This window comes from Platichthys flesus, chromosome 14 (assembly GCF_949316205.1).
Source record: "Platichthys flesus chromosome 14, fPlaFle2.1, whole genome shotgun sequence".
Taxonomy (NCBI): Eukaryota; Metazoa; Chordata; class Actinopteri; order Pleuronectiformes; family Pleuronectidae; genus Platichthys; species Platichthys flesus.
This window is the reverse complement of record NC_084958.1, coordinates 24,214,319-24,227,545: the sequence shown is the minus strand read 5'-3', so window position 1 is coordinate 24,227,545 and position 13,227 is coordinate 24,214,319. Positions and strand designations below refer to the sequence as shown.

At 45.7% G+C, this 13,227-nt stretch overlaps 2 protein-coding genes across 2 annotated transcripts; one reads left to right on the top strand and one right to left on the bottom strand.

Annotated features, from left to right (window-relative positions):
- Positions 1-250: 250 nt before the first annotated feature.
- Positions 251-5,424, top strand: LOC133968301 (cytochrome P450 7B1). The gene is made up of 6 exons (XM_062404274.1): positions 251-434; positions 1,419-1,555; positions 1,909-2,520; positions 3,561-3,767; positions 3,901-4,079; positions 4,356-5,424. Exons 1-6 carry the CDS (start codon positions 358-360, stop codon positions 4,668-4,670), a joined length of 1,527 nt encoding a protein of 508 aa, XP_062260258.1. The 5' UTR covers positions 251-357; the 3' UTR covers positions 4,671-5,424.
- Positions 5,425-6,824: 1,400 nt separating this feature from the next.
- On the bottom strand, positions 6,825-10,738 carry si:ch1073-184j22.1 (erythroferrone). The gene is made up of 8 exons (XM_062405374.1): positions 10,156-10,738; positions 9,849-9,965; positions 9,526-9,658; positions 9,187-9,311; positions 8,800-8,911; positions 8,635-8,716; positions 8,043-8,121; positions 6,825-7,749 (listed from the first exon to the last, which is right to left on the bottom strand). The coding sequence occupies exons 1-8, from the start codon at positions 10,360-10,362 to the stop codon at positions 7,651-7,653; spliced, it is 954 nt and encodes a 317-aa protein (XP_062261358.1). The 5' UTR covers positions 10,363-10,738; the 3' UTR covers positions 6,825-7,650.
- Between the last annotated feature and the right edge of the window lie 2,489 nt (positions 10,739-13,227).

The following is a 13,227-nucleotide window of genomic DNA, read 5'->3' as shown; positions in this document are numbered from 1 at the left end:
TCATGAAATTATATTACTATATAATTTCATGATATACACATATATATATATATATATATATATATATATATATATATATATATATATAACCTCATGTCGAGGAACCCAGACTCAACAGTAAAGATAAGTTTAAAACTGGTTTAGTGAAAGAATGAAGGATGTGACGTCATGAATCATTCATGACGTCTTAGTCCCTTGGTTAGGGAGTTTATTTTGAAGGTGGGCACCGGAAGTCTTCAGGGTGACTTGTTGCTGGAGTAGAGATGTGTTGTTGTGGAGTCTTTTCCTGCTCCCGCTCCTCCTCCTCCTCCTCCTCTCCCGGAGCTCCTCACTCGGTCCCCGGACTCAGACTGAATCATGTCCGCTGTGCTGATGCTGCTGCTCGGCCTCGTCTCTCTGCTGCTGCTCGTCCTCCGCAGATCCTCCAGGGCCAGGTGAGTGTTTGAGCCGCTGCTGCTGCGGCTTCCTCCGGACTAATGAGGACCAGAGTTCACTACTCTTGGTCCTCTGTTACTCTGTTATTGTATTACTCTGTTACTCTGTTATTTTATCACTGGGATTTTCTTTGGTTTGTTGTTGGAACTTCTGATAGAGTTGCTGCAGATGTTCTCTGTTCTAGTGTTGTCATTCCCAAAGTGTGGGCCGCGGCCCCCTGGGGGGCCGTGAAGCCACCGCAGGTGGGCCGTGAGAGGTCATCAGAAAATAAATAGATAAAAAAGTCACAGGTGAGGGAGACCTGTGAGATGAGCTGGGTCGAGCAGGATGATGAAGAGCAAATCTGCTAGTGACGAAGAGGAATCAGAAAGTCAAACTGAATCATTAAAAACAAGCGGCCTCGCAGAAAGGAGTCAAGTGAGGACCTGTCGCAGGCCCAGAGGACAACTTTTGCTGTAAAATTATAAGATGTGTGATTCTAGTCCTTTGTGTGGATCATGTAGTTGTGGTTAAAGGTGTGGGTGGGCCGCTCTAGAGGGAACAGGTTCACTAGAGAGGCAGCTGTGTAACTGGGTCCGTTCAGAACCTTGAGTGTGAGGAGGAGAACCTGGAAGTCAATAAATTAATGAAGAAGAAGAGTAATACGGTTGTTAAGTAGTGAAGTATTACAGTAATAGATTAGTAGTTATATTAATACTACTTAATTAATTAAAGTTATAATAGCAGAGTCATTATGTGATGAAGTAATTGAGTACTATAGTAGTAAAGTAACCTAGTTACAAAGTAATGGTGTAATAGAGTAATACACAAGTAACAGATGGGAGGAAACATTTCAGTGATGGTTGGTTAAACTGGACAGAAGCAGCTTCTGTTCACAGATGAATAAAACATGGAGGATAAGAGATCCACACATTTAAAAACCATGTTAATACAAATATTAATCAGGGAAGAATAACTATGAATCAAACGTTTCTCTCTTGCAGAAGAGACGGAGAACCTCCCTTGATTAAAGGCTGGATCCCTGTCGTTGGAAAAGCTCTAGAGTTTGGACAAAATTCCTTCAAATTTCTTCTGGAACATCAGAAGAAACATGGAGACATCTTTACAGTGCAGATAGCCGGTCGGTATCTAAATTCCTTCTTCACCTCAGACACAGCTGATACCAAAACTTGACCCAGTCTGACTCCACCCACAGACAAATGAACCAACCAGCAAACTCCACAGTGAGCACAGGGGCTGAGGGGTTGGGGGGGGGTTCAGTCACAAGGTAAGACTCGTCAGCTTGATTCTTTTAAGCTGCTCGTGGCTGTACCCAGAGAAACCTCAGGTTCGGACACAGGAAACAGATTGCTGTGTGGTCGGAGTCAGACTCGGTTGGTTTTGTCCCGGGTTCAGTCGGGTTGGACCTGAGCCGCTCCATGACAGACTGGTGGCTCATGTTTTGTATTGACTCAGATGTCCTCTCCCCTGCAGGTAAGTACATGACCTTCATCCTGAACCCGCTACTGTTTCCAAACATCGTCAAAGATGGCCGACACCTGGACTTCCATGAGTTCTCCTACAAGGTGGGTTCGCATGCTTTTGGTTACCCGCTCATGAAGCCCAAGGAGTTCCCCGGCCTGCAGGAGCAGGTCAGCCGCTCCTTCCTCCTCCTCCAGGGCGACAGTCTCTCTCCCCTGACAGAGAGCATGCTGGGTAACCTCCAGCTGGTGTTACGTCAGGACTTCCTGGGGCAGAGGCCGGGTGAGGAATGCGACTGGAAGAGCCACAGCATATACAAATTCTGTAACTCTGTCATGTTCGAAGCCACGCTCCTCACCATGTACGGCCGGCCGCCGTCCGCCAGCCGCCACAGCGGGATGGACGTGATAATGAAGAACTTTGAAAAGTTCGACACTAAGTTTCCCCTCCTCGTGGCTCAACTCCCTCTGTGGCTGCTGGGACAGACCAAGGTCATCCGCGAGAAGCTCACCGGCGTCTTCCTGCCGCAGAAGATGACGCGTTGGTCCAACGCTTCACAGTTCATCAGGAAGCGATTGGAGATCTTCGATCAGTTCGACATGCTGAGGGATCTGGACAAAGCAGGTAAACATGGTCCTTGACTGAGGCCGGTGATCAGGAGCAGGACGCTGATCTGCTGCTGAACGAGTGCAATCACACGTAGATCATTTAACACTTCTCTGTGATGAGAAGAACCAGTTTGTCACTTCATGTTTGAAGTTTTTATACATAATGTCTGATGGAGATGAAGGAGCAGATGAAGTGAGGAGGTCCTGATGGTAGAAGATGTGAGGAGACAATAATCTGCAAAACTCTGGGAAACAAGTTGTCAAGTTGCTGAGGTCGACACTTATAAACCATCATTTTATAATCAGCTGTAAATATAAACTATTAATGTGAACTTGTCAAATGTTAAACTTTTATCACTATTCATCTCACACAAGCTCCCAACAGCAACAAGGTATTCAGTACAGACGTTTTAATTATTTATCTGTCTGTCTCACCTCATCCTATTTCTTTGTTTAAATATTATATATATATATATATATATATATATGTATATATATATATATATATGAGTAGTCAGTCTGTTGCTTAAATGTTGATTACAACCACCATGTGTTTAACACGTGACGACTCTACAAGTCATAGACACATTAAAGGTCACAGCTGGAAAAAGAAGCTTCGGAGAAGAATGTGGATGAACATTTAGTAAAGGAGAGATGGGGGAGGGGTTAGGGATGGGGGGGCTAGGGATTGGTTTATTAGGAGTCAGTGTCAGCTGTCAATCATCACGTCTCAGCCTGGTTTCATATCATCAAATAACTGATCAAATCCAAACTGATCAGAAACACTTGAACAAACATCAGAGATGAGAACGACCTGAAACGACAGAAACATCTTTACAAACATTTATTTAACGACTACTTTTAAGTTTTTACTTTGGTCCATGTCCCATCTGCTAACACGGAGGAGGAGGAGTCTATGACCTGTACTGCAGCCAGCCACCAGGGGGCGATTTAGACGCTGGCTTCACGTTAGGGAGCTGTCATGTCATCAATCTTTGTTAACTGTCTCTGATTGGATGAGTCTATGGCTGAGTTACGACCTCCTGTATCTTTCAGCCCACAACTTTGCCATACTGTGGGCGTCGGCGGCGAACACTGTCCCCGCCACGTTCTGGGCGCTGTACCACCTGGTGACTCACCCAGAGGTGGTGGAGGTCGTCCGTCAGGAGCTGCTGGACGTCCTGTCGCAGAGCGGCATGGAGGTCAGCAGCGACAGAGACGTGACGCTCACCAGAGAGCAGCTGGACAAACTCGTCTATCTGGGTACGACGTTTTGCATTTTTTTTAAGGCACTGATACGTTGGCAGGAAGTCAAACTTCAGCGGCGGTCGGATTTAGCTGGTTCGCCGGTGAACTCTCAGTTAATAGTAACCTTGGATCTGACCTTCCTCCACAGACAGCGCCGTCAAGGAGAGTCTGCGTCTGTCCTCTGCCTCCATGAACGTCCGCGTGGCGTTGGAGGACTTCAGTCTGCGGCTGGATGGCGAGCGCTCGGTGGCCGTTAGAAAAGGAGATGTTGTGACCTTGTTCCCTCAGATTACACACATGGACCCTGAGATCTACGAGGAGCCTGAGGTACCGATCCATCACTTAGCAATAAACAAATCGATTCAAATCAGAAGAGCTTTATGTATCATAAACATATTTAATCAGCTTTTATCAAACCATTATCTGTGTTTTTACAAACTCTTCATATCGGCCTGTCGACCTGATCAGTGTCTTTAATTGACTCTGGTAGATATACTGTAAATCGTGTTTATCAATGAGTTCCTCATTAACAGTGTTTTCCTCTTCGACCTGTTTGCACTTGAGCTGTTGTACGAAGCTGCGTCTTGTTGCTCTTCCTGTCAGACGTACCGGTTTGATCGCTTCGTGCAGGACGGCAAAGAGAAGAAGAACTTCTACAAGGACGGGAGGAAGCTGAAGTATTACCTCATGCCGTTTGGCTCCGGCTCCAGCAAGTGTCCCGGACGATACTTTGCTGTCTACGAGATCAAACAGTTCCTGTGTCTCGTGCTGCTCCACTTGGACCTCCAGCCGGAGGAGGGTCAGGGCGGAGCTGCTCTGGACCCTGGTAGGGCCGGACTGGGGATCCTGTGGCCCAGCGCTGACGTCCGCTTCCGCTACAGACTCCGAGCGGTTCCACCTGGAGCGACGGCTCAGTGACGCCGCTGTGTCGTTTTATATTACACAGGTTTGATACCTGGTGGAGACCCGACTCCTGAACTCACTCGACTCCATTCATATATAGCGATTGTTAGATAAGATCAAACATATACGAGTTACAAGAGTCGGCTGGACTCACCTGGAACTCGTGTCAGTAAATAAATTCTGAATCGTGTCAAACTGAACTTTGAAGTCATGAACGTTTCCTCCTCAAGGTTTTGACTGAACCTGGTTTTGATCCTTTTGTCCACGATGAGTGAACTTCTGGTTTTCATCACAATCACAGGCCTGACATTCTTAAATCGATCAATGACTTCCTGTTGATGAATCAATGACTTCCTGTTGATGAGTCAATGAATCTCTGACTTCCTGTTGATGAATCAATGACTTACTGTTGATGAGTCAATGACTTCCTGTTGATGAATCAATGAATCACTGACTTTCTGTTGATGAATCAATGACTTCCTGTTGATGAATCGCCGACTTCCTGTTAATGAATCAATGGCTTCCTGTTGATGAATCAATGAATCTCTGACTTCCTGTTGATGAATCAATGTATCTCTGACTTCCTGTTGATGAATCACTGACTTCCTGTTGATGAATCAATGAATCTCTGACTTCCTGTTGATGAATCAATGTATCTCTGACTTCCTGTTGATGAATCGATGACCTCCTGTTGAAATAATGAGCTGAAATAAATATTAAGCTTTTTTTTAACTAGTATTGATATTAAATCTAAAACTGAAATGAAAAATGTCATGTTTCTTTGTTTTTGTCATGTTGAGGGTAATTCTCTCTTAATCAAGCTAGCATTCTGCTAATGCTAATGCTACCAGCTTGTCGGTCAGTGACGGCCTGTGACACCTGCATGAAGTGATTGATGAAGAGGAGCAGGAGGGTCCATCCGGCTGATGTAGCAGCTGCTAACTGCTCATGGTGACGCCTCAGTTCAACGATATCTTTCTGTTTATGGGATCTCACCCCAGGGGTCTCACTCCAGGGGTCAACCACAGAGACATGAAGACAGGATGTGTCCCACCCTGATAAGACATCAGGAGGGTAATAAAGACCTTTACACACCCAAGGGGAGGGGCTGTGGGATATAAGACCACAGATCTCATCTCTGGTCTTTCTCATTTGGACATGTCATCAGGGGACGTGGACTCTGAGTCCATCTGCAGCTGCTGGAATAAACAAGTGTTGGACTTTGTGCTTGATTCACAGAAATCGGCATCATCACAAATACGGAGTGGTTTTCTGATCTGAGTCTGAAGCTTCCTGTTTGTTCCAGGTTTCATCTGATCTCTAAGTTTTGGTTTCACATTGTAATTTAGGGACTAAAGAATTTAGTCTGACATACGTGCGTCCTGAGGCTCATTCATCAAACTGAATGTTGTTTTAAGTATATTAAATGTGGTCATGGGTGGAGAGTAATGTATTTATTATCATAATTATTCACACAGCACATGTTTATCACATCCAGAGAATAAATATTCATATTAAAGTAAAATGAGGTCAGGCATCAAATCTACATGACTGTCTGTGACCAGCAGGGGGCAGAGAAAAGGCATGAAAACAAAATAATTCACAACATGTTCAATATGACAATATCATCAGAACAAAGGTGGACCCCAGAAGATGACCACAGTTCCTCCAAAGTCCATGAGGTGGTGCTCCAGGAAACCGGACTGCTCTGACTCCTCCACAGAGACTGATGGTTCCACAGCAGCTGTCAGGAGATGATTCTGTTTCAGTTCTGATCTGCGACATGAAGAACAAAGTGGAGCTCCAGCAGGTTTCTCTCAACACCATCACATGTGGCTTCACCCACTCACCATCATGGATTCACTCCCTGGGATTCACACCTTCATGTGCACAGACGACCTTCTGTTCTTCCAGTGAACGTGTGAACCACTCTGCAGTGATCAGGCTGTCTGGGCTCAGACCCCCGAGCAGACTTCCAGAGTCAGCCTGGGTCAGGATCCCTCTGTGTAGACGGCTGAGGTTTCTCACCACGTTACAGCTCAACACAGACGTCTTTGTTCACCAGTCCTGGAAACTGTGACTCAACTCCAGCAGCTGAGCTTTCTACTGGTGGAACGTCTCTCAGGGCCAGGTTGTGTCAGTGAGGAGAAGTTAGAGGGAAACCTTGCAGGCATTTACACATTCAGCTTTTTATTTCAGAGCGAGAGCAAAGTAAGACACAAGAGTTTCAGGCTGATGAAGTCCTCATCTTCACGTCTTTAAACAAGACGTTTGTTCAGTGTTTAACGCCTGGTCAGTCGCCCTGCCCACACTTCCACACTTTCCTGATGTCACATGACGAGATCAGGAAGTGTTGTGTGGACCGACCACTAGCCGTTCATTAAGCTAACACACAGATCGCAGAGTCCTACGTCAGGTCAACCGAGAGCAGAGGCTGAAAAGAGGAGCTGCAGAAATGGGAAGTCTGAGGAAAGGGAGGTTTCCATTAAAGAAAGGAAAGAGGTCACTGTTTTAACAAGAATTATCAACATGAATATAGAATATTGTCATTTAAATAAAAGATGCACTTCTGTCGGTCTATGGATGTGTGGATTTCTTCTTCTCTGGTTGAAGGACAAACATTTTTAAACTGTCGACAGAAGTTAATTTGGACAAAAACCAAATGAGCTGTTTCTGACAGGGTGAAGCTGAAGGGGTGAAATTTGTGTCCTTGGTGTTTGTGAATGAAGATTCAGACAGGAAGTGAATCAGTGTGATGGAGAAGGTTTGTCCCGTGCTCCTCAGATGTGTGAGCGTTGAACCAGGTCTAAGTTGTGTACATGAGGTCTGCTCCTGTTGTGTTGCTGCAGGTCTCAGGTCTTGATGTCCGACACCAGCTTGGATCCAAACGTCCTGTCCGGTCCTGCTCTGGGCTTTGTGGATTCAGAGACAGCTGGACGATGTTGAATGGCCCTCCCCTGCTCCACTCTGCTGACGGATGTCATCTGTTGGTGTCTCACACTCCGAGCAGGATCCCAGAGAACAGAGAGTCCTGCAGGACGCTGAGGGACGAACTGCTGCCGTTGTCCACAAACACGGAGACGTACTCTCCAGCCTGCAACAGAAGAACAAGGTCCCACACGGACATCGACTGTTCATCACCTCAAACAAAAGAAAAGGTGTTTTAATCAACCTGTTTAGAACCTGCTGGGAGGTTCAGAGTGTGTCTCTGTAATCTGAACGGTTGTGTGTGGTTGTTGAACCTAAAACACCTCAAACTGTTTCTGTTCGTCCAAATATAACACAACCCACAGTGTTCAGAGTCTCTGATTGGCTGAAAAACTCCACCAGTTTTAATCATAGCAACAGTGATATGGGAGGAGCCTGTGAGTGGAGGTGTTCTCGTACCTGAAGATAAAGAGTTCCTGTCAGAAGGATGCTGAAGGTTCCTCCAGCAGCAGCCACGCCCATCACCGACTCTATAGAGCTAACACATCATTATATACAGTCACTGATCCTCTTTATATAAAGTCACTGATCATCTTTATATACAGTCACTGATCATCTTTATATACAGTCACTGATTATCTTTATATACAGTCACTGATCGTCTTTATATACAGTCACTGATCATCTTTATATACAGTCACTGATCCTCTTTATATACAGTCACTGATCATCTTTATATACAGTCACTGATCATCTTTATATACAGTCACTGATCCTCTTTATATACAGTCACTGATCCTCTTTATATACAGTCACTGATCATCTTTATATACAGTCACTGATCATCTTTATATAGAGTCACTGATCCTCTTTATATACAGTCACTGATCATCTTTATATACAGTCACTGATCATCTTTATATACAGTCACTGATCCTCTTTATATACAGTCACTGATCGTCTGTATATACAGTCACTGATCATCTTTATATACAGTCAGTGATCATCTTTATATACAGTCACTGATCATCTTTATATACAGTGTACTCACATGTTACTTTGACACAACGACTCGATGCAGATCGATGCTCTCACACTGTCTCTGAGGCGAAGCTGAACTCTGTCACCCGACTCTGACACACACACACACACACTTTAGATGCAGTTTTCTAATATTAATAATTGTACATGTATATAGTGTATATAGTGGCCACACCTATCAGGAGGCTGCAGGTGAGCTGGTAGAATCCAGAGACGTGGACCAAGTATCTGCCGCTGCTGCTGTTGAAGCTGTGACCTCTCTGGAGGCTCCGCCCAGAGTCTGAGGGCTGCAGGGGTCAAAGGTCACAGGCAGTTTGTGTGTTAAACCCCGACATGAAGAGTCAGTGAGGCTGTGGCCCCTGGAGACGTCCTCTGATGAAGCCCCGCTCCCAAACACACACACACACACACACATACATCATAGGACAACGCCCCCTGGTGACTGGCTGCAGCAAAATCCCACCTCCTCCATGTAAGCAGACTAGACATGGACGAGAGTGTGAGGGTGTGTGTGTGTGTGTGTGTGTGTGTGTGTGTGTGTGTGTGTGTGTGTGTTGGTCACCTCGCTGAATGGCTGCAGCTCCAGCAAACTGCGGCGTTGAATGGTGATTGGCTGCAGGAGATGACTGACGAAAGAGGCGGAGACACGGGGACGATCACACAGGACGCTGGCTCCTCCCACCATGTCTGAGGGCGGTGATAGGACAGGTCACATTTCAGATGTCTGAAGTCATCGTTAATCTCAACTGATGTTCTATGAATTCTGGGTAATTTGGACCATGACATACACAAATACCAAACAAATCAAATACACAATCCCAAGGAAGCTGTTAGCTTAGCACAAAGACTGGAGACAGGAGGAAACTGTTATCCTAGCAAAGCATAAAGGTCTCAGTGTCACCTCTCTGTTTCAGCTCCTGTTGTGGGGGTAAGAGGGGGGCGGTGGGGCCCAGAGGCCCAAGGGGTCCAGGAGGTCCTGGAGGTCCTGGAGGTCCAGGAGGTCCAGGAGGTCCTGGAGGTCCAGGTAGGCCGTGCTGTGGAGAAGCATCAACATGTTGTGAGTCAAAGTTCAACCTTCATCAACACTCACAAAGAACTTGTGTGGATTCCTCCGCTGCTGAAAATAGTCCCAACAGATCTTTGTATGATTGCTTTAATTAAAATGACAGCGATCAGCTGTGTGAGAAAAACACGGGGGACATGGAGGGGGGGCGTGTCTCTGACCTTGGACGTTCTCCTCGACCCTTTGATTCTCCGGTTCTCCCCCTTGTTGGAGTTTCTTCTGAAGATCAGCCAGGAGCTGAAAGGAGACAGTCTGGACGCGTCCGAGGACGTCGGCTCCTGGAAGACACCAAACGAGACGGACATGTTTGACACCTGGTAACCAGAGCAGCGTGCTGATGCTTCCGCTAAGTACAGAAACTATGGCGGAGGATTTAAAGTGGTGACATCATCACGTCTGGTGTCCATCATTGTTTTTACTAAGATCAATATTCATTATTATATATTATCGTCACTGATGTTTTCTTACCAGGATGTCCACGGCCTCGTCCTCATCCAGGATCTCCAGACTCTCTTCGCTCTCGACGTCATCGACACTCGCTGTCTCCACCGCCATCATCATCATCGTCATCATCATCATCATCATCATCATCATCAGTCCCAGCAGCACAGGGGGCAGCAGCAGCCCTCCTGCCCCACCCGCAGAGCTCCTTCCCTGGGATAACTTGGCCAGCATGCTGGGTGGATGTGGTGGAGTTGGAACTAGAGGACAAAGGTGTTCACGTCTGTGTCTTTATGGACCTAAGACATTCCCATGATGCACCTCTGCATATCTGCTCCTCCTTTATCAGCTCAGCTTGAATTGTTTGTCTCCTCGTCTCCTTCTCTTTGGTCCTCTTCTGTCTATTTCTCTGTCTTTGCTTCTGTCTCCTCTTCTGTCTCCTTCTCTGTCTCTGTCTCCTTCTCTGTCTCCTCTTCTGTCTCCTTCTCTGTCTCTGTCTCCTCTTCTGTCTCCTCTTCTCTCTCGTTCTCTGTCTTCGTCTCCTCTTCTGTCGTCTTCTCTGTCTCTGTCTCCTCTTCTGTCTCCTTCTCTGTCTCCTTTTCTGTCTCTGTCTCCTTCTCTATCTCTGTCTCCTCTTCTGTCTCCTTCTCTGTCTCTGTCTCCTCTTCGGTCTCTTTCTCTGTCTCCTCCTCTGTCTCCTCTTCTGTCTCCTCCTCTGTCTCCTTTTCTGTCTCTGTCTCCTCCACTGTATCCTCTTCTGTCGTCTTCTCTGTCTCCTTCTCTGTCTCCTCTTCTGTCTCCTTCTCTGTCTCTGTCTCCTCTTCTGTCTCCTCTTCTCTCTCCTTCTCTGTCTCCTCTTCTGTCTCCTTCTCTGTCTCTGTCTCCTCTTCTGTCTCCTCTTCTGTCTCCTTCTCTGTCTCTGTCTCCTCTTCTGTCTCCTCTTCTCTCTCCTTCTCTGTCTTCGTCTTCTCTTCTGTCGTCTTCTCTGTCTCCTTCTCTGTCTCCTTCTCTGTCTCCTTCTCTGTCTCTGTCTCCTCCTCTGTCTCCTTTTCTGTCTCTGTCTCCTCTTCTGTCTCCTCTTCTGTCTCCTTCTCTGTCTCTGTCTCCTCTTCTGTCTCCTCTTCTCTCTCCTTCTCTGTCTTCGTCTTCTCTTCTGTCGTCTTCTCTGTCTCTTTCTCCTCTTCTGTCTCTTTTCTGTGTCCTTTCTCCTTTTCCTTCTTAGCTCTGTTAGTTTCCGTTGTCAGTGAGTCAGTTTGAGGAAACTTTGTTGTCTCCTCCTTTCCTCCTCCCCTCCTCCTCCTCTTTTCCAGTTCTTCGTCTCTTGTCTTTCAGTGCAGACTCGTTTCTCCTCAGTCGTTTATGCGGCAGATGAGTGATGAGACCATTTTTCTCCTCAGCTCCTCGTCACTTTGGACGTCTCCTCTCTGCTGAGACTGTATTTTATCTTCCTCCCTGACTCCTCCTCCTCTCCCCCTCCCTCTCTTTCTTTTTTTCTTCTCTCTATCTGTCTGTGGATCTGAAACTGTCTCTCTGTCTGTCTGCACTCGTTCCTTAATGTCTCTCCAGCGTCCGTCTGTCTCCGTTTTATCTCTTCTCACATAATTTGTCTTTCTTTGCCTCCAGACTTTGTTTTCATCCCTCTCTCCATCCTCCTATTTTCTCCTCGAGCTACAAACATGTATATTTGATCACGTGTGTTCAGTTTATCACATATTTACTGAAACAAACAACATTTGTATTTGTGTACGTAGCATCATGAGCACCTGTTTAATCCAACTGAAAGAAAAATGAAATTTTCTGCATAACAAATGAAATATCACACACTCTCACACAGACACACACACTCACACACACACATTCACTCCTCCCTGCCAGATAAGGGGGGTGTTGTCTTCAGTCTGACAGGATGATGAAAGTTAGTTTAGTTGTTGGCGTCTGTGTGATGAAACATCAGCGAGCATTTCCTCGTTTCCTCTGAATCTGACTGAAGCTGATAGACACACACACACACACACACACACACACACACATCTTCACACAGACACACACAGACACACACACACAGACTATCTTTATAGGACTTTTTACTAACCAGGACCATTTCATGACCTTGACCCACCAAGCTGACCTCTGACCTCTAACATTAACCAGGAGCTCAGACATGATGTTTCGTCCCATCAGGATTGAGATCGACGGTTCCTGACCTGTCAGTGTAAATACTAGAAAACACATTGGTGGTGGTTACAGGTGTATAGTGTTGTACCTGAAACATCCTCCCATGAAAGCACAATTCAATTCACTGGAGCCAGGATTTCATTTTCATCTGCTTCAAATTGAACACGTTCTTTATATCAGTTGTGTCAACATGTCCGACTTATTTCATCAGCTGAAAACACGACACGCCTCCATCCTGCTCCTGTGATGTCAGACTAACATCTTGATTAATTGACTCAGTTTCCAGTGGAGTTTGAATGTCCAGGCTTGCCGACACTTGATGACATCACAGGAGGCTTGTTTGTATCTTACATTTGAAGAAGGAGTCACGAGTTACTTCAATTGTGTTGGATTCTGCTGCAGCGCTGTCTACCCCTGAGCATCCACCACAGACAGTGAAACTATACGCAGGGGCTTCAAGGTTTAGGAGCATGTTTCAAAAAACACTTTACAAGGGGCGCCCTTAGCTCAGTTGGTAGGGCGTCCCCCCCATGGGCCTCGGCCAGCAGCGGACCCGGGTTTGATTCCAGCCCACGGTCGTTCTCTGCATGTCACTCCCCTCTCTGCCCCATTTCAACTCTGTCTCTAAAAACTATCAATAAAAGCATAAAAATGCCAAAAAATAATCTTTAAAAAAAAAAAAAAAAAAACACTTTACAAAAAAGAAGAGGAAGAAGTCAAAGAGAAGAAATAAAAGAGAAGAAGAAAAAGAAGTGAGGAAATAAAGAGAAGAAGTAAAAGAAGAGAAGAAATAATACAGAAAAAGTATAGGAAGAGAAGAAACAAGTAAAAGAGAAAAAGCAAAAGAGAAGGAATAAAAGAATAGAGGAAATAAAAGAGAAGAAGTAAAAGAGAAGGAGTAAAAGAAGAGAAGATGAAGAGAGG